General features: G+C 41.6%; 1 protein-coding gene across 1 annotated transcript; it reads right to left on the bottom strand.

Annotated features, from left to right (window-relative positions):
• Positions 1 to 966: 966 nt before the first annotated feature.
• On the bottom strand, positions 967 to 20154 carry LOC110286383 (nuclear RNA export factor 2-like). Its single transcript, XM_085837606.1, has 22 exons — positions 20098 to 20154; positions 17496 to 17590; positions 13137 to 13239; positions 12742 to 12895; positions 12284 to 12367; positions 12052 to 12156; positions 11854 to 11934; positions 11654 to 11723; positions 11413 to 11501; positions 11188 to 11295; positions 10907 to 11016; positions 8995 to 9031; positions 8315 to 8647; positions 8177 to 8232; positions 7918 to 8025; positions 7758 to 7816; positions 7530 to 7645; positions 7397 to 7439; positions 6776 to 6848; positions 6117 to 6296; positions 1277 to 1337; positions 967 to 1173 (listed from the first exon to the last, which is right to left on the bottom strand). Exons 1-22 carry the CDS (start codon positions 20130 to 20132, stop codon positions 1138 to 1140), a joined length of 2136 nt encoding a protein of 711 aa, XP_085693732.1. The 5' UTR covers positions 20133 to 20154; the 3' UTR covers positions 967 to 1137.
• Between the last annotated feature and the right edge of the window lie 487 nt (positions 20155 to 20641).

Raw genomic sequence — 20641 nt, 5'->3', positions numbered from 1 at the left:
TGAGTTCTTACATGTAAGAACAAAGTTAGCGTGAACCTCTATAAAATTCTATTCTATCCTGAAAATTCATATTAAGTAAATATTTGTGCTTTTATCTTAAAAAGAACAAAGTAGGCATTATTCTTTTATGCCATGAAAACTATCTCCTTAGTTCATACTTTATTGAAATCCATGCTCCATCATATAGTGCTGTCGATGCACATGAAATACTGCAAGTGTTAAATAGTAGGCAATTACAGCAAACACAGTGAAGGCCAAGGGTAACTTAATGTGTAGGACTGCAGGCCCCAATTTAAGGACCTATAATTACAAAACTCTGTATCACTCTTAGTTGAATTTCATAACGTGTGCCCATTTATTGTCTAGTGTAAACATTACAAAAGAGGAAATCCATGAGACAGGAAACAAACTTTGTAGATTCCTCATTTTTTAACATTTGCCTAGAATTGGAGATTTCTAATTGCCTCTCTGAGAAAGGTCCCATAGAACTGTCCAAAAAGTAAGACTGTGCTCTATTGTTTTGTTAGTGACAACTGTGCCTGAAGGCCCTCCTTCAAAACCATAGTGATGGAGCACCCTGCATCTTTCCTGTGAACAATGTGTCCACAGACAGGCTGACTCTCCTGATCTCCAGCATGGTCTAATGTTTTTTTTATACTACTTTTTGTACAGCTCTTTACAGAGTGTTAGGCAGAAAAACAGTAGGAAGCATCGGGAGAGCTCATCACTGCAAGTAGCTCTTACCCTTTGCATGAGGATTTATTTACAATGTATCTACCGAAGCAATCCTTACCAATCTGTTTGGGGCCAGCCAGAGGTTAAAGCAGTAGAAGTTTGGAAACAAAGGTCCTGTTGGTCCTGGTACCTCTGGCTCTTGGCTTAAGCAGGAGAAAAGCAATTCAAGACATAATAAGCAAGGTAAAGAAACTCTTTATTATGAAATCACAAACAACTTTGGAGGGAGACAGAAAACCTGCCAATGTGGAGAGGGGGGTTATATTACTTGGTCTACATGTTAACTTTTGCTTCTTGGTCAGACAGGCCTCTCTCTATTCCCAGGTGTGGGAAAGGCCTTATAAAGGGAAATAATGTGGATGAGGAGGAACACTCTATCCATAGGACATCTTTAGTATCCTTTTATTTGAAGAATTCCTTTGGGATCTTGCCCTCATTCTGCAGGGAAAGAGTTAAAATGTTAGAAGAGCCCCGAATTTGATCTCCATTTGTTGAAAGCATAGAAACATCCATATTTTACTACTAGATTCTCAGACATCACCTGGAGAGCAGTGAAGGCCTCACCAGCTTTGGTGTAGTCCCACTCGTTATCTTGAAGGCACCTAGGGAGACAGAAAGAACATGATCAACTGAATAGATACAGAAAGCACCTTTGACAAAGTCCCACACTGCTTCCTGATAAATGCCCTAATCAGAGTAGGAACTAAGGGGGCATATATCAGCATGGAAAAAGTTTTAAACAATAACCTTATAGATAACATTATGCTAAACAGTGAAAAATTCAAGGCACTAAGATCAGTGGGAGAAGACAAGGGTGTCTACTCTTTCCACCTCTTTTCAACACAGTTCTTGAAACCTTATCTAGAACTTTAATAAGAGAAAGAGGTAAAGGGATGCAATTAGGGAAGGAAAGGGGAAAAGTGTCTTTTTATTTGTAGATGATATGATTCTATACCTAAGGGAACACACTAATGATTCAACCATGAAAAATTCTTAGAATCAACAAATACCTTCAGGAAAGAGGCAAGATACCAAAGCAGCACTCTTACAAAATTCTTAGCCTTCTAGCATACCAATGACATTAAGACTGAGAAAGAAATCATGGGAATAATTCCATTAGCAACAGACTCAAAATTAACTTGTAATGTACCTAACCAAGGAAGTGAAATACATGTGAGATGAAAACTTAAGAACTCTGTACAAAGATAGTAGAAGAAACTAGAAGGTGGAAAGGCCTATATTTACAAATCAGAAAAAAAAGTATTGTGAATCATGTATTCTACAAAATGATCTACCAAGTCAATACAATCACAGTAAAACTTGCAACTTGATTCTTCACAGAAACAAGAAAAGCTATCCAAAAGTCATATGAAAATACAAAAGCCCCTGTCTAGCCAAAGCAGTTCTGAGCAGTAAGAATACTGCTGGAGGCATTACCACACTTGACTTCAAGTTATAGAAAAAAAAAAACAACCCAGTAATAAGAACATCAGAGGATTGGCACAAAGACAGACAAAAAGATCAATAGAATAGATCAATATAATAGAATAAGCCCAGATATAACTACATGCAACTACAGACACCGAATGTTTGCCAAAGGTAAACAAATACAGATGGAGAAAAGAAAGTTTTCTTCAACATATAGTTAAAATCCAGAAAGACTGGATATCCACTTACAGGAGAGTGAAACTATATTCTTCTCTCACTCTGCACAAAAAGCAACTCCAAATGGATGAAGAACCTCAACATATAACCTGAAATCCTCAAACTTCCAGGGGAAAAAACATGAGCATACTACAGGATACAGGTATGGATAAGAACTTTCTGAATGGGACTCCAGATAGCAAAACCAACAATTAACAAATGGAACTTTGTAAGATTTCCTACAAAGTTTCTGTAGAGGAAGGAAACCCAACTGAGTGAAGAGGCAGCCCAAAGAAAAGGAGAAAATATGTGTCATCTATATATCTGACAGAGGATTAGTATAAAAAATATACTAGAACAAAACAAAACAAAAACCAAAAAGCATGAACATCAAGGAAACAACTCAATCGCAGTAAAAATTTGCTTTGGGACTGAATAGAAAGTTCTCAAAATAAGAAATATTCAATCCTTCATAGAACATGAAACAAAATAATCACAGGAGGTAGAGGGAGGGAGGGACCAGGGAGGAAAAGAGAAGAAGGAGGGAAGAAAAGGGGGGCAGGAACAGGTATTGGAAAGAATAGACATACAGAGGATCAGGAAATTGAATAGAAACATGTAGCAGAGGGGGATGAGGAACTGGGATAGCCACTGAAAGTCCCAGACTCCAGGGAAGTGAGAGGCTCCCAGGAGCCAATGGCAATGACTTTAGCAGAAATATCCAATAAAGGGGAGATACAACCTGTAGAGACCACCTCCAGTAGATAGACATGGCCCCTAGATAGGGCCACCCACTCATCTCAAAATGTTTAACCCAAAACTGTTCCTGTCTATAGAAAATACAGGGACAAAGAGTAGAGCAGAGACTGAAGGAAAGGCCATCCAGAGACCACCTACCTAGGGATTCATTCTATCTGTAGACACCAAACTTTCACTTATTGCTGATGCTATGAAGCACTTGCTGACAGGAGCCTGGTATGGCTGTTCCCTAAGAGCACCTGACCAAAATAGATGCAGATACTTACAGCCAACCATCAGACTGTGCCCAGGGACCGCAGTGGAAGAGCTAGGGGAGGTACTGAAAGAGGTGAAGGGGTTTGCAACCGCATAAGAACAGTATCAATTAACTGGACCACCCAGAGCTCCCAGGGTCTAAACCACCAACCAAAGAGTATGCATGGAGGGAGCCAGGACTCCAGATACATATATAGCAGAGGTTGGCCTTATCTGACTGGCATCAATGGGAGAGTAGGGAGGCTTGATGGCCCAGCATAGGGGGATGCTAGAGGAGTGAGGAAGGAGTGGTGAGTGGGTGGAGAAGCAACTCTATATAAGCAGTAAGGACTGTTAAAAGGCACTCTGAGACAAGCTGAGCTGCCTAGAAGTCACTCAGACTAGCCAAGTAGTCTGGAAGAAGCAGAGATGAACTAAGCTGCTTAGAAGCTCAGTGTAACAAAGGATGCTTTTCAGCTTCTTGAGCTGCTTTCAGATTGTGGAATGCACTCTAGGTTTCCTGCTTTTGTGAACTGTCATCTATGCTGGCGTGGGTTTTGGCCATGCCACTATCTTTGAGTCATTTATGCTGTTAACCAGCTCTTCATCTACGTTCCTGTTTAAGTAATGTTAAAAGAACTGTTACCAAGTTGGACTTTGGTAGTATCATTACTTTTCTCTGTCATCAGTTCCATAGCTGGGGTTTCTTCTTCCAAGGTGTGTCTAGTTCACAAGAATCTATCATATAACTGCGACAGATTCATTGTAAATTATCTCAGGATAGAATTGCTCAGTTAAGTTCAGTGATTATAATCATTAATCTCACTTGTGAACTAGATGCACCTTGGAAGAAGAAACCCTAATTTGGGAACTGCTTACATAAGACTGCCCTATAGGTATGTTTATGTGATGTTTTCTTGATTTTAATAGATGTAGCAAGGGTTAGCCCAGTATGGGCAATCCTAGCCCTGTATGGGTGGTCCAGAGTTGTACAAGAAGGCAGGATAAGTAGGGAGCAAAACAGTAAGCGGCATTTCTCTATGGTCTCTGATTGAGTCCCTGCCTTCATGTTGCTGCTTTGTGTTTCCATGGTGACTGACTGTAAGGTGCAAGCCACACAAGCCATTTCCTCCCTATACTGTTTTTGGCAATGGAATTTATCACAACAGTAGGAAAACAAACTAGGATAGTGACCCTTGATTTTTTGTGACCCTTAATTTTCATGTGTCTGGATATTCATATCTTCCTCTAGACTTAGGAAGTTTTCCATTATTATTATTTATAAGCTTTCTACTCCTTTGGAGGTTGAGAAAATGCCTTCCTGAATACCAATAACTCAAATCTCTGCTCTTTAGTACTGTCTCAGAGTTCCCATAACTCTCTCCATTCTTCACTTTTTCCCAAGCTCTATTTTTCATGCTTACTAATGCTTCTGCATGCTTTAGCCTCCAGTTTATGCCATCTATCATATTGTAAATTTAACTGAAGGTACTTAGCAAACAGAGGCAAACATGATCAAAACCTAAACATTTGTCAAGTTTCTCGTAAGACTCTTGAAATAGTTCTGACTTTATGATCATTGAGCTTACTTGAAGCGATATATATATATATATTATCTAGAAGTTGTCCTATACTGATTACTGCACAATGGAGGAGGGGTGATAGTAGCTGTCCTCTTTACTCCTGTACTAATACAGATCCTTTTGTTCAGTCATGAGTTATTTGCATGGTGTTAAGGGTGTAGGGGCTCTAAGAAGCTTTCAGTGTTACTGAGGAGTGCCTGGTATTGGTTTTCAAATCTCAGCTCTGGTCCTTTTCTCAAGTGTGAAGTAGTTCTATGGATAGCATATATGACATGGTATGGTGGTTTGAGTGAAAATGACTTCCATATACTCATACATTTTGATGTTTAGTCACCCTGGGAGTGGAACTGTTTGAGAAGGTAGGAGGTGTGGCCATTTAAGAGGAGGTATGTCACTGGGAGTGAGCTTCAAAAGTCTCTCTCTGTAACCCACAGATCAGGATATAAAGCTCTTAGCAACTGCTCCAGCCCCATGCCTGTCTGCTTTCTGTCATGATGATCATCATGGGATAAGCTTTGAAAAGTGTAAGCAAGACCCCAATTAAATGTTTACTAAGACTTGCCTTGGTTATGATATCTCCTTATAGCAATAGAACAGTAATGAAGACACATAGGCTCTTCATTTTCTGTCTTATAGGATGCAGACATGGTGGTTTTCCACCTGACATTCCAAGTTCTTATCCTGGTCAGTTGGTGCGGGAATACTACTCAGCATGTTAATGTGAGTAGATACTGGTGGGAAGACTTTGTTCATCTGTTATATTCCCCTGCTCTCCCTTATAGTTTCTTAGTACTTGTTCCTCTTTATGCTTCTATAAATGAAACTGTTTTCTTAATGTAGTTTTGGTATATTTAATATACAGAAATGCAAATAATTATTGCATTATTAATCTTATATTAAAAAAACATTTTGTGTTTGTTTTTCACTTCTAGTCATTTCTTAGTTTATTCCTCATGATTTTCCATATATAAGATATGCCACATGGATGGTGTGGTGTTTCAAAATCCCTTTAAAATATCAGTATAGATTAGGACACACATTCCTAAATTTATTTTGGGGAGGGGAAGTAAAATATCACAATTACTTTTCAAATTGCCTGCAAAGCACCATTATTTGCTTGATCTCTCACCCCACCCATTTCTTTGCAAACCCCATACTCACTTCTGAGACCAGTCAAGTTTCATTCCAGATTGCACAGAGAAAGACTTCACCATTTCCTGCTGTTCTTCAGAGAGTAAAGGCTTGAATGATGTGTCAGGTACAGGCAATGACGTGAAGGCCTTTTGTATCTCTTTGGGACTGGCATTCCTCACAATCAGCTCATCGTTTATGATGCAAATTCTGAAAGAAGAGTGCACTCTAAGGCAAGTTAAGAAATGGATAAGCCTACATTATCAATGGCAATCCTATATTAACTGCCAATCACTAACCAGATGGTTTCCACATTCCATCTGTGCCTGGCTCCCAACATCCTTGTTTGGCTCTTTCTACCCATCCCATATAAAGTTCAACCTCTTAAAGACCAACTTGATTAGAGTTTTGAATTTTACCCCAATGTATTTACCCTGCACAGCAAAGGAAGACCCTGAATCAGAGCTAAGTCCCACATCTTGGCCAATGACACAACATGTAAATATTCTATCAGGAAGGAACCTAGTATCCTGATCCCAAAGTCCACACTCTCAAACACAAAGCTTAATTGTTGGCTCTATCTGTTGGCCTTCTAGAATATTGAAAATATCCTGAGAACTGGATTATCATAGTGTCTCACTGCTGGCTTTGGGCATGTGCAGGAATTTCAGAAGCAACACAACGCAGACCTTGAATCGCTGCAAGGGATAGCAATGAAGATCCTCGTGAAGGCACGGATGCAGCCTCGAAATTTTCCTTCCACTTCAAGGACAAGAAACAATAATGTTTTCTTAGGATAGCACCTTATTTACATATGCAAATAGTATTCTCAATTCAGGGTTTTATGCTGAAGGGGTCAGAACCAGTCAGTTATTGGCCTGGAGTCAGGAGGGTATGGCATGAATGGGGAGAGCAATTCATTGCCATTTGATGTGTTCCTTTCAACATTTTGAAGCCTGGGATAAATCACTTCCAGTGTTTGATTGGTCTTTTTCACATTTGTCACATATATAAGTTTAATTAGTCACATTTTACAAATAGAGAACTGGAGATTTTATGAAACTGGCCCAAAGCTACAGAGTATGGAGCTAGGATGAGAAGCAACAAACCCCTTAGACTGGGTCCCTTACCTGTGAGCAATTCGGTAAAAAGGCATGGACAAGTTAGATTAGGATGGTTTGTGGGCAGTAGAACATAGAGGAGGACAAGAAGGAAAGGTACGGAATGAGAAACTGGCCAATTGCTCAGAGGTACCCATCTAGTGGAGGAAGCACCAGGGGACCTAGAAAGGAAATTCTACAGATACCCACCTTCCATGAATAGTCCATTCACAGAAAAACAGAGCATCATTTCCTGAAAAGGAAGATGGTAAGAGCCATGAGCACAGGATCCTACATACGTCCAGATTTCTGGGTATGACCTACAGAAGAACCAGACACTCACCGTGTGGAGAAACAAGTCCACCAAGAAAGAGCAAAGATCATGCTGAGTTTTGGGTAACAAGCTAAGAGAGTTCACGATATCATGTTTTGTGTGCTTCAGCAACTGCAGTCGCATGTCTATAGAGGAGTGAAGAGGTAAAGGTCACAAGCATGATACAACCTAGCCATTGACACTGAAAATTGTGTCCTTCACTCCCTTACCCTGCCCAGTCCTCTCCATCACACTTACTTGAGTCTTGCTGCCTCTTTAGATCTCTGTTGTATTTGAAATATTCTTCCAAGTTGTTCCTTGGAGAAAAGAGGAAGAGAACAGCATGCTCTATTCAATACAGGCACTTTCTAAGGAGAGGCACACTGCTCCAGAACAGAGCTTGAGCTGTGATACTCACAGGTCTGGGTCACTGACATCAAAAGGAACTGACAAGGAGAAGCAGGCCTGGTCATGGTAAGCATCGAGAAGACGAAGTCGATCTCCATTGTCATAAAACAAGTAGTACCTAGGAGAAGTAAGGAGCAGAAAATATAGAAGAGGTTATCTCTGTGGTCTGAACCCTAAGAGACATGAAATCAGCTATGGGCAAAATGTGATTAGGTAGTTCACCTTGGCTCAGCTTCCTCCACATTTCTTGTAGTTCCAGGGGTACTTACTCTTTCAGAAATTGTAGAACTAGATTTTTTATGACTTCAGATTTGTTACAGCTTTCCTGAAACAGAAAGTCATTTCAGACTATATATCTAACAAAGTGTCTTTTGGAATACCACACATCCTTCTTGGTCCTTTCTCACCTTGCATGGTTGAGGGACCTCGATGTCCATTCTTGTTGGTACTATTAGGTCCTTGCCATCCTGAGGCTTTCCTGTTGGTACTATTAGGTCCTTGCCATCCTGAGGCTTTCCTGTTGGTACTATTAGGTCCTTGCCATCCTGAGGCTTTCCTGTTGGTACTATTAGGTCCTTGCTGTCCTGAGGCTTTCCTGTTGGTACTATTAGGTCCTTGCCATCCTGAGGCTTTCCTGTTGGTACTATTAGGTCCTTGCCATCCTGAGGCTTTCCTGTTGGTACTATTAAGTCCTTGCCATTCTGAAGACTTCTTGTTGGTACTATTATGTCCTCGCCATCCTGGGGAAAGGAAGAGGAGGTTAGAGCAGTGCACAGGTAAAAGAGATGGCACTGGCTGACTAAGGGGATCCAGAGACCCAAGGAAAAATAAAGGGTCAGAAGCAGGGTTTTAATTGACCCTGGAAATTCCAGGGGTGATATAGTGAGGCTGTTTGATGGGACTGTGGGATTGTGTGTTGTGTGTGTGGATATTTTTCTAAGGAGAATATTGATGTGTTTTTCAGGAATCCACATAATCTAAAATGGACAATGGTCTGATGCAAACATGTAATGTACATGAAAACCACTTTTAGGACAGGTGTGGAAGTCATTTGTGAGTGAAGACACTGTTGGAGGCAGAAACTTACCAGACGCAACAGCTTGGGGAATAGGTCGTGAATAGTACTGTCAAAAAAAAAAAAAAAAAAAAAAAGCCAAAACATGTGAGTTGCAGTTCAAGTTTGGCTAGCTTTTATTTCTTTGGGGACTGTTTATTGCTCTCCTCCCTCTTCTCCCCCCTGAGTACATCCCACCCACACTGCACTGGCCACTTCTCCAGGGACAGAAGGAGCTACATTGGGAGCCTATGTATTCTTTGCCTGTATTCCTTTCCTCAGAGTACCCATAGAAGGATCTGCAGGGAGCAAGGTACTGGGTAGAAAGCCCAGGGCTTTGCCACCTTGTTAGGTTTCCAGGATTTTACAGGATTCTGGGACAGGGAATGAGGCAAGGCAGGCTGAGGACTCAAGAAACAGGAAGTTGGGGTTGTGGCAACAGAGATGGAGTTAAATAAAGTAAGGTAAGGGGGATATAAGGGAAACTTAAGAAGATAGAGGCAAAATAGAAGAGGAAACCACACCAAGAGAATGGGAGATGATCTGTCTGGCCTGGTGCTAGAGGTCAGGGGTTATGGTTAATAGAGGAATTAAAGGGCTCCTCTTCAGCAATCATTTTTCCCACCAGCCTCGAGCCAGTCCTGGGATGCAAAGTAAGGACTTTACAGTACTGGGTCCAGTAAATGTAGGCGCATGTTTTTCCTCTGCTGACCTCAGTCTTGAATAATGAGCCTTCTTAGGGGCAGAAGTTATTCCTCAGGAGAATATGTGAAAGGCAAGTGACCAAGCTCAAAACAGGATAAAGAGCTTGTGGCCATTCTTTGCGGTCACTTCACTCTCTCCTGTGCACCTGTGCCTACCTGAATGGAAGTCTTATTCTAGGAGTCAAGTAGCTTGTCTTAGGCTGTATGCTAGGTAGGACCCGGTGGTCCATCCCACAATCAGCCACCAAATGCAGTCACTATTGCATATATACCAGCAAGATTTTGCTGAAAGGACCCTGATATAGCTGTCTCTTGTGAGACTGTGCTGGGGCCTAGCAAACACAGAAGTGGATGCTCACAGTCATCTATTGGAGGGATCACAGGGCCCCCAATGGAGGAGCTAGAGAAAGTACCCAAGGAGCTGAAGGGGTCTGCAACCCTATAGGTAGAACAACATTATGAACTAACCAGTACCCCCCAGAACTCTTGTCTCTAGCTGCATATGTAGCAGAAGATGGCCTAGTCGGCCATCACTGGGAAGAGAGGCCCCTTGGTCTTGCAAACTTTATATGCACCAGTACAGGGGAACGCCAGGGCCAAGAAGTGGGAGTGGGTGGGTAGGGGAGTGGGGGGGAGGGTATGGGGGACTTTTGGGATAGCATTGGAAATGTAAATAAAGAAAATATCTAATAAAAAATAAAAATAAAAATAAAATAAACAAAAGAAAAAAGAATGCTAAACAGAATTTAAGAGGAAAAAAAAAAAGAGTAGCTCAAGCTATCAGTGGATAACGGTGCCTGTGGAGTTTTGATTTTGGACTTGACCTAAAGTAAAAGCACCCGAGTACTCAGTGAAAAACTGTCTAGACTAGGCTGGCCTATGGCATGCCTTTGAGGGCATTCCTTAATTGGGTTTATGTGGGAAGAGCCACCAAGAACATAGGTGGCACCATTTCATTTACTAGGCTTTGGACTGGGTGAACGAAATAGTGAGCCGAGCACTAGTATGCATCCATCAATTCACTGCCTTCGGCTTTTGACTGTGGATGTGATGTGAACAGTTGCTTCAAGTTCCTCCCACCTTAACTTCAAAGCAATGATGAACTGTAACCTGAACCTGCAGGCCAAATAACCTGTTTGTCTCATAAGTAGCTTTTGGCAGTTGATTTAATCACAGCAATGAGAAAGAAAAACCAAGATACTGACAATGAAGGGGAAAAGGACTTGGCAGCTATTGTGTACCTTATATACTCAGAATGATCTGAGAAGCAGTTGCAGAAGGGGTTCCCTTCCAGCCACAGCTCTTCCAGCTTCAGTTCTTTCACCTTCTCCAATTCCGTGAATGACTTCAGCTGATAAAGATGGGAAAGAATTGGTAAAGCTGTCTCAAGGCAAGAAACCTTGGGGTGAAGTAGTTGCAGCCTCCCCACCCCCAGGCTCTCTGCCTGCATCTTACCATCGCCCTGGTGTACACCACTACCCATGATCAGCCCAACTCACAGTGCTCCCTTCTCATTTCTCACTTTATTTCGGGAGAGGTTCAGAATCTTAACGTGAGGGGCCTTCTCTGTCATGTCAGACAGCCCATCCAGCTGGTACAGTTTGTTGTTTTTCAAGTTCAAGGACAACAGCTTTCAGAGAGGAAGAGGTCGAGATATGATTACTATTCTGGTGCCTTGGTGACATTTTCCCCTTCATCCCATGCCTTCTAACCCTCTACTTGAAATGTGCAGATTCTATGGCCTTACTTCAGGGAAATCACTTTGAATGATCTGTAGTGTGGCAACCATGCAGCTTCTTCGATTCAGCATCATGTCAATATCCTTGTCCATTAAGTCTTCAGAAAGTGGAACAAAAGGAAGTAGAAGGCTGTCAGGGTCCATTTGGACCAGCACTGGTACAGACATCCTTCCCAAGTTACTCTCCCTATGTTTTCCTCTTAGATACATCTACCCTCACAAGACCAAAAATTACTTTAGTCACCCATACCCTGGTCAAATCGGAACTTTTCGAGGTCCAGAGCTTTCTGGGAGGAGTCATACCGGTTCATCATAGATTCCTGCAGAGACAGAGGTGGACAGAATGGCTCAAAGGCTCTGGGGTTCATAGTGTCCTGAATGTCAGAGAGTGAGAGGAAAAGGAGGTGGGTCTGGGAAGTGGACACTCAGCATGTCTTGAGTCTACATTACCCTTATGTACTCCATTTGTTCTGATGTAAACTTGTTTTGCACAGAATAGGGCACAACAGAAGGACTGACAAAGATCGCTATCTGTAAGAAGGAGAGGAGGAGAAATACTATGATCTCAAATTTCAAAAGTGATGCTCAGTCCTTAGCCAATCACCACCCATTCCAGGACTAGGTAGAGAGAATGTTATTAGCACACACTTTTCTGTTTGTTTCATCACAAATCCTGTAGCTGACATCCTTCAATGCAGAGGCAGTCTTAGCATTCTGAACAAAGAACCGGGCCTGGGTTTTGTCATAGTGGAACTACAGGCAAAGAAAGGGAAAGAAAAAACAAATATGTTAGAACTCAGCAGCCAGCAGCCAGCTCCTGCTGAGCCAGACCTCTCTCCTCTGTTCCCTTGTGTTTCCCTGGCTTCTCCAGCCTTCTTACATCAACAGGGATGAAGGGCTCACTACAGAAGTTCTGGATTGACCTCATTAGCCATGTCTTCTCATACTTTCTTCCACTTGGAATCTACATTTGCAAATGAAGAATAGGAGAGATGAGAGACACCTTGGAATCAGAATGGAGAACAGACTTAACTACCAAGTAATCTTTCTTGGACACTCTACCTAGTGTTCTACCTAGCTTTAAAGAACTTCTAAAGGGACCGCTGACATGGTTCTTTGTTTTTGTGCTAAACACAGAGCTTCTAGCCTAGGGGCTCTCAACCTGGGGGCCGAACAATACTTTCATAGCGGTGGCATATCAGATATCCTGTCCTAGATTCATTCTTTCTCCAGGCAATAGCATTTCTTCAGGTGACTGATATGTTGTTATCAATACAATCTTCCTTCTTTTAGGAGCCATAATAGTCTAGCTAATGCAAACCTTGTTAGGATACTCACTGTGACTTTGTACCATTTCTCCTCAGGTCCATTTTCAGCATCCAGATCAGTTTCGCTCTCCTCAGTTTCTCTATCATCCCACACATTAAGAAAATATTGGTCATCATAACTGCATCTTTCTCTTCTTCTTTTCATTCCCATGGCATATGGAGCACTAGGAAAGAGAGAGAAGCAAAAATGGCTATAAATACTAAGAAATTATTTCATGCATTGTCCCCGCAGTAACACTATGGCTACAAATCTCTATTTACTCTTCAGTTTCCCAGTGAATGAAGACCAGAGAGAGTGAAAGAGATACACAGTCCTAGGGCTGCTACCTGCCAGTTGAGAGCTACTTGGACACTTACTGTGTTACTTTGGAGTGATCATGAAATTTTGAAGGTGGGAGCACATACCCAGAATGATCAAAATGATTGTTCCTTCTGTCAAATTGACTCCAGATATAATTCGCACCTCTCTTTCTTCCTTGAAAACCATCGTTATAATTCATTTTGTATTCTGAAATTAGGAACAATACAAGTTTGCAGATACATCACAATGTTTAGTATCATAGGAACAATTTCTCATCAACAGCAAGATGAAAATGTTTTCCCTTTGACTAAAAAAGCTCCACTACTTTCCACAATTTGCCCACCTTCCTCCAATGCCAGGTTCTGCATTAAGTAAAATTCAGGAACTAGGGCTGATTATTCTTTTTTTCTTTTAGGAGTCAGTTTGATCTGGAAAGGGCCCCTATAATCTCAATGCCTAGAATGCTAAGGCAGCAGTATGTTGAGCTGAGACCATCAAAGACTGATTTGTTCTACTCTTAAGGAAAACAAATACTTTGGTAGGCAGAGGAAGACGACAACTTTGAGTAATCTTACAGTGATAATTCACAATACACACTGAGTTGAACAAATGTCAAGGCACAAAACTACCAGAAAAGATATTTAATCATGTGAGATACCATAGTGCCTGCTTTTAGTTTAAAAACACAAAAAGATGCACTAAAAAATAAAAGAATTATCTGTAACTGCTCTCCCCCAAGTCCAAGGAGCCCCACAGAAAAAAAAAAGAGAGGCCTCCTGACTGATCAAAGATAAGTATGCCCAGCTCTTATAAATGAAATGCAATATCAAGCCAACTAACTTAGAATCTATTGTTGGTCAATGACCATAACATTTCTTATGAAGCTAAGACTTCCATACTGAGGTATAAGAATAGTATTGTACCATAAAGTAAAAAGATCGCCTCAACTATCTGTTCTACAACATCCACTGGCATGATGGGGAGCAGAAACTGACCTACTGGAAACATGACAGGAAAGCTTGCTTAGGGTTTTATGTAAGGGCCAGTCCCAGCATGGCAGAACCAAGTTGACCATGTAAAGATGCTAGAGTTTGTAAAAGAAGCCACCCCACCCAGCTGTTTGCAATTACAATTCCTGTTTAATGTCCAGCCCTGCAGCAGCAGAGTGCTTGAATGGCCTGTCTTCCCAACCACCTCTAGTTCCTGTGGACTACACTGAACCTCAAAAAGCTTTGCTCCTTCTTTTCATCCTTTTGTGTCAGTGGCAGACCCTTAGAAACACTGCCTGGGACCTCCAGTGGCCATAATGGCATGGACGCATGTAGGTGACTCACACTATCCTTCCTTTCCTCCATTATGATTTCTCCATTCTCACCCTCAGCCCAGTAACAGCTTGGTTACAGTTGTGCCTCCACCTACTTCAATTCCACTGACTAGAGACCCCCACTCTTGGTTTAGACCAAGGGTTCCCCTAACACTTTTATCCCTGCCTCTCCAGATAATTCTTTGCCTTCCCATAACCCACTTGAAGGATCCTCTCTTCCCACTACAGCTCCAATTCCCTGTGGGCTCCACCACTACATATGAACAGGATTCCATTACTTTCCTAAAGCATCTCTCAGCACCTTTTCTTTTTCCTAGTTCACCTTAATCTCTCTCTGTCACTCGCCAACCTGCACAAGACCCCCTTACAAGGCAACCTACAGCTACCAATAAAATTAGAGATGGAAATTGGCACATCACAGCAAGAAAATCCAGAGAAATATTTAAAGGACATATTTTAAAAATCAGTACTCCAACAAACTAGAAAATCTAAAAGAAATGGATAAATTTCTCCACATATACAACTTACCAAAGTTATATCAAGTTCAGATATGAAACTTAAACAAACTCCATGTTCTTCAGTGAAATAGAACAAAAATTAAAATTCTCACAACCCCTCCTCCCACAAAGAAAAAAAAAAACAAAACAGCTCAAGGACTGAAGGATTCATCACAGATTTCAACCAGACCTTCAAGGAGGACTTAAAGCTAACACTCCTCAAATCATTCCGAAAACAGAAGCAGAAGGAACACTGCCTAATTCTTTTCACAAGACACAATTATGCCAATACCCAAATCACACAAAGATTAAAAAGGAAAGTAAACTGTAGATCAATTTCCCTTATGAATATAGAAGAAAAAAGGTCTCAATAAAATACTTGCAAAAAGATCATCCACCATGATTCAGGGATTGTTCAACACATGTAAAGATAAATGCAATCTACCACATCAAACAGGCTGAAAAGCAAGAACCACAGGATCATCTCATTAGATGTAGAAAGGCCCAACACCCCTGCATGATAAAAGTCCTGGACAGACTAGGGGTAGAAGAGACACACCTAAACATAAAAAGGGTGATTTACAGCAAGCCCATAGCCAATGTCAATACACTGACTCAACACAATCCACATCAAAATTTAAACACAACCTTCACAGAAACTGAAAGAACAGTTTTGAGCTTCACATGGAAACATAAATACCCAGGATAGCTAAAACACTTCTGAACTTATGGCGTCATCACCATCACCAAAACTGTACTACAGACCTATAGCAATAAAAACAGCAAGGTATTGGCATAAAAACAGACAATGTTGATCAATCGAATTGATCTGAAGACTCAGACATAAGTCCACAAACCTATGGACACCTGACTTTTGAAAAATTAACCAGAAATGCACACTGGAAAAAAGATAGCATCTCTAAGAAAAGGTGCTGGTCAAATCGGATGGTTCTGTGTAAAAGAATGCCAACAGATCCATACTCATCACTCAACAATATTCAGCCCTAAATGGATCAAGTACCTCAACATAAGGCCAGATATCCTGAATCTTATAGAGGAGAGAGGAGAGAGCCCCCCACCCCCTCAGTTGGTAGGGGATGCGAACAAAAAAGTGTCATCCCAAAGCATTATTTTGACATAAGTTTTAAAAGCTTTTACAGTGGTCTGTTTTATTTGTCTAGCATCTAATTTTGTTTACTTGTTTTTCTTTATCATATGTTCAGTCAATGTTTTCTTATCCTTTTACTGATATTTTCTCTTCTCTCTTTCTCCTTCTTTTCTTTCTTTCTTTCTTTCTTTCTTTCTTTCTTTCTTTCTTTCTCTCTCTCTCTCTTTCCTTCTTTCTTTCCTTCCTTCCTTCCTTCCTTCCTTCCTTCCTTCCTTCCTTCCTTCCTCCCTTCTTTCTTTTTTTCTCTTTTTAACCCAGCTTCTCTTATAGTCTTCCAATTTCCCTTAACTCAAATGAAAGCAGAAGAGATAGCCATGCTAACAGATATATAAAGCACAACACACAAGAAACATGAAAAAGCAAGGGAACATCATTACTCAAAAAGATCATATTTCTTGACTTACTGATTTAAAGGCTACTGAAATGATAGTGCTGGAAAGTTTTAGGAAAGCTGCCAAGGAGAAAAGCAATTAATAGTCCTATCCAGTTGTAATGCCCAAGAACTGTACCAACGAGCAGCATGGCTATCCTTAAAGATGCAATAGTAACACTTATACTTGGCGGTAAACATCAAGTTGTCTAATTGAACTTAAGGGCTGCTCAGACAGAGACCATTCCAGAAAGCCAGAACTGGTCAAAATACAGCCGAGAAAACAACTGACTGTAGGGAAGCTAGTCCTAGCTGATACACCTGAAACACAATTCCTATACTTTTCGGCTCAGAGAACATTTCAGAAGAGGGAACAGAAAGATTGGAAAAACCGGGGGCTCACTAAGTCTGCTGCACAATTGTGATTTCTAGATATGGCAGGGAGGCCACACCTGTGATATCTCAAAAATCTCAGGTCTATTGAAAAAAAAAAAAAGACATGAACCGTGACATCATCAGCTGACAGGATAAGAAGCATGGGGAAATTTCATGGGACTATACTCCTAGATGAAGAGCTATAGTAAATTAAAGACTGCCTAGAAAGGAGGAATTAGTCTTCACTAAGGATGAGCCCCCTAAATGGTCATGCACTACCAAATGCTCAGCTTCAATAAGCATATACAGGCATGTATCAGTAAACAGACTTAGTGAGTGGTCAGATACTTATATGCATTTATACAACATTAATTTTAGAAAACTGGATATGAGAGGGAGGAGAAGGACATGGGTAGCGTTGGATGGAGAGGACAGAAGGAGAAATTATGGAATTATATCTTTATCAAATGAAACAAATATAATAAACAAGACATTGCTAATAGTACTTTGATCATATGATAAAATTTTAATTAAAAATAACTGTTTTCTGTTGATTTAATGAATTTTTAGCTGAAAGAATAAGACCAAGTAAAATGAAATTTAATGTTTTTGAAAACCACTATACTGTATCAACAACACTAAATACACATACATTTGAGGAAATACTCCTTTATCACATTCTATATTACTAACAATTTATAAATTGTTATAATAGGAATATACTTTTACCTGAATGATAGAATCTCTCAGATCTCTTGTATGGTAAGACATATCGTTGTTTATATGTCTCAGAATTAGTGTTCTTCTGAACAAACGTGGAAGACCTGAGAAAAGAGCACAATGAAACTGATTTATTTAAGCTGCATACTAATAAAATAGCACACACTAAATATTTTATATGCTTTATACAATATTCATTTCTTATTTTATATTTTAGACAGGTTCTCTCACTATTTAACCCTGGTTGGCATGGAATTCACTATATGCACCAGCCTCATCTTAAATTGCCAACAACACTCTTGGTTGAAATTACAGGCACGAGCCATCAACCACATCCAACCTCAATCCATTTAACTAGTTCGAATCCCCGTGACACTATCGCTATGATTCATCTACTCAGTCACTACTATTCTAAATCATCTCACTTATAATTTTATTTAGTATACTTAAAAATTATACCATTTATACATAAAGTTATGAGAATATATTAAAGAGGGAATGAAATAAGTGGTGGCTAGAAAATTGGGGGAAGCACAAAGAGTGTAAAATAGTTGGATTTCCCCAATTTAACGAGATTGCTCCATAGACACTTTGAAAACCAACTGAATTTTAACTAAATATTCAGAAATAAACTCTACATGGTGTAAATAAGTTTACCCCATGGCTACATTCACATTTCCAATGCTTTTCAATGTCTCCCTTCCTCTTCTCTTTTAAATGATTTTTTAAAAAGGCAGAAAATAAGATCGTGTCCATAGGAACTATATTTAATAAGCTGAGCACTTTGGAGACAGGGGCAGGCAAATAGATCCCTGGGATTTTGAGGCCAGCCTGGTTTACAGAGATAGATCGAGGGGTAGTCAGGCTACACTAAAAAACTTTGATCAAAAACCCAAAATAAACCCTAACAAAGATGAGCAAAATAAGCCAAAGTCAGAAAGACAAATAGAGCATTTTCTTTTAATCAAAATATACATTAAAACACACGCATGCGTATATGCATGCACACAAATGAAAGGAATGCAGAGAAACTGAGGGAAGAGGACTAAAAGGAGGAGAAAAAGAAAAGATAACAGGGGCACGATGATTTTCGCGTGTTTTCTCTTACAAGTCAAGGCAGGGACCAGAAGAAGGGACTAAAGTGGGGACACGAGAAAGTAATCAGGAGTTAATAAAAATGTCCTAAGAGGAACCCTAAATTTTTAAGGTTAATTTTTAAAACTCAAAAGCTAAGCAGACAATAAACCAAAGGGCAATAAGGAAAAGATGAGGTTTCAGCTAGGAAGACATTGCCCTGATGACTCAAGCCCTTGAGAAAACTGTTAAAGTTTGAAATTCAGCTTGCCTTCGGCTGCTTTCTGGGCCAAGGCTTCCTGGCAGGACCTCCGCTCCGCTCCGCCCCGCCCCGCCTATGACGACGCTTCACATCCCTAGCCCTGGACTTTCTGGAAGCCAGCAGCCACGTGCGGGGGGGGGGGGGGGGAGGGGAAACACGTCTCCTGCGCATGCGCCGTTAGGCCTCCCCCCACCCCCCGCCAGAGTCAGTCCCCCCGCCCCCGCCCCTTGGCGGCTCCAGGCAGCACCATTTTGCATCCCCACCAAGGCATTCTTATCTAGTCAACAACTCCCCTACTAAGGCCGCCCACACCCCGCGTGTCCCACCCCGTAGCGACAGCTCATCTCCCCAACTGTGGATTCCCTGTGGCTATGTTGTCTCCTCACTATGGTACCCACCTTGGTACCTGGCTACCCAGGTCACTTCACCTCTAAACTGTGGCTTTCCCGTGGCGCTCAGGCTCCCCCGCCCGTCCCCTCCTCGGCCATTTTGCCCCTTCCACCCGCCGCTTCGCCTTCCCACCGTGGTTCTTGGTACCGTACTCCTCCACTACTTCGTCTCCCCACTGTGACTCCCCACGCCTTGCCTCCCTGAGGTGACCCGCTTCGCCTTTAGGCGGTCTTTGCTTTCCCGCTTAGAAGCGTGGCCACCTCGATGTGGCTCTGTCACCCTCAGAAGTCTACTTTGCTGCTTTGCCTACTTTTGGGCTTTTCCCACTAGTAACTTTCAAACTCGGAGGCGGTGGATCCCAGGCATTTTGCCAACCGGCCACTGTCACCACTTTTGGTCCCCTCTGCTGCTTTTCTGTGGTGGACTCTCGCTGCTTTCCCGCCATTTCCCGCCTCTTGCCTCTGGTGTCGCGGTATCCTTCCTTGACCTCACCCTCAGTCTCACCACCACAAAACTAGATGGCCGATGACCACAACCCACTCTCTGCACACAGGGTTTCCCTATCATTCGTGAAAAAAGTCAGCCACATTAATAAAATGTCCCTTGGCCTCCATGGAGACCCCTCACCTCAGCATCTCAGCGGGCCACCTCTGAGCAAATCTGTAGAACCATCTAGGTCTTCTAACATAAATCCCCCTACCCTACCACGGGCGAGATAGAAAAGTCCAAGGACTTTAGACAGAGCCGAGCCAGAAGGAATCACAGCTCTAAAGATACGCTCTTCCCCAGATATGCCGCCGCCATCAGTATAACTAATGGCTGCAGCTTGGTACTTACTCTTCAGAGATGGGTATAAGAGTAATAAAAACTACTTTGGCACCCTACCTGCCTTGCAGATTCTCATTTGGAGAGGACCACATTACCCCAACGACTACACGGAACGGCTGCTCGCTCGCTCTGTCTAGTCTCCAGGAAACTGAGACGTTCCTCGTGCACTCTTCAAACGCCAGCGTCACGTGGCAACGTGACGGAGTAAATAACGGAGGCTCACGTGATCATTGCGTGCTGCGTACGTAAACTCAAAATTCAGACACAGATATAGAGATTTGGCTCAGGCCTCTTTTACGTTTGTCACCCCTGTTATGTCAAGAGCCCCCTGGCTGCACGGAGTGGGTCGTCATTACTATTTACTTAGGTTGAAACCTACGTACATAGGTACATACACGTACGTAGTGGGACTTTAATCTCCGCACTCTGGAGGCAGAGAGTTGATTTCCTGTGAGTTTGCGGCCAGCCTGGGCGACAAAATAAAATCTTGTCTCAATAGTAATGATAATAATGATAATAATAATAATAATAATAATAATATAATAGCAAAGTGAGCCTGACACCATGTTTGTACAAACTGACACATGAGATGCTGTGAACA

Source organism: Mus caroli, unplaced genomic scaffold (assembly GCF_978045245.1).
Source record: "Mus caroli unplaced genomic scaffold, Mus_caroli_1 scaffold_5, whole genome shotgun sequence".
Classification (NCBI taxonomy): Eukaryota; Metazoa; Chordata; class Mammalia; order Rodentia; family Muridae; genus Mus; species Mus caroli.
This window is presented reverse-complemented; position numbering and strand designations above follow the sequence as displayed.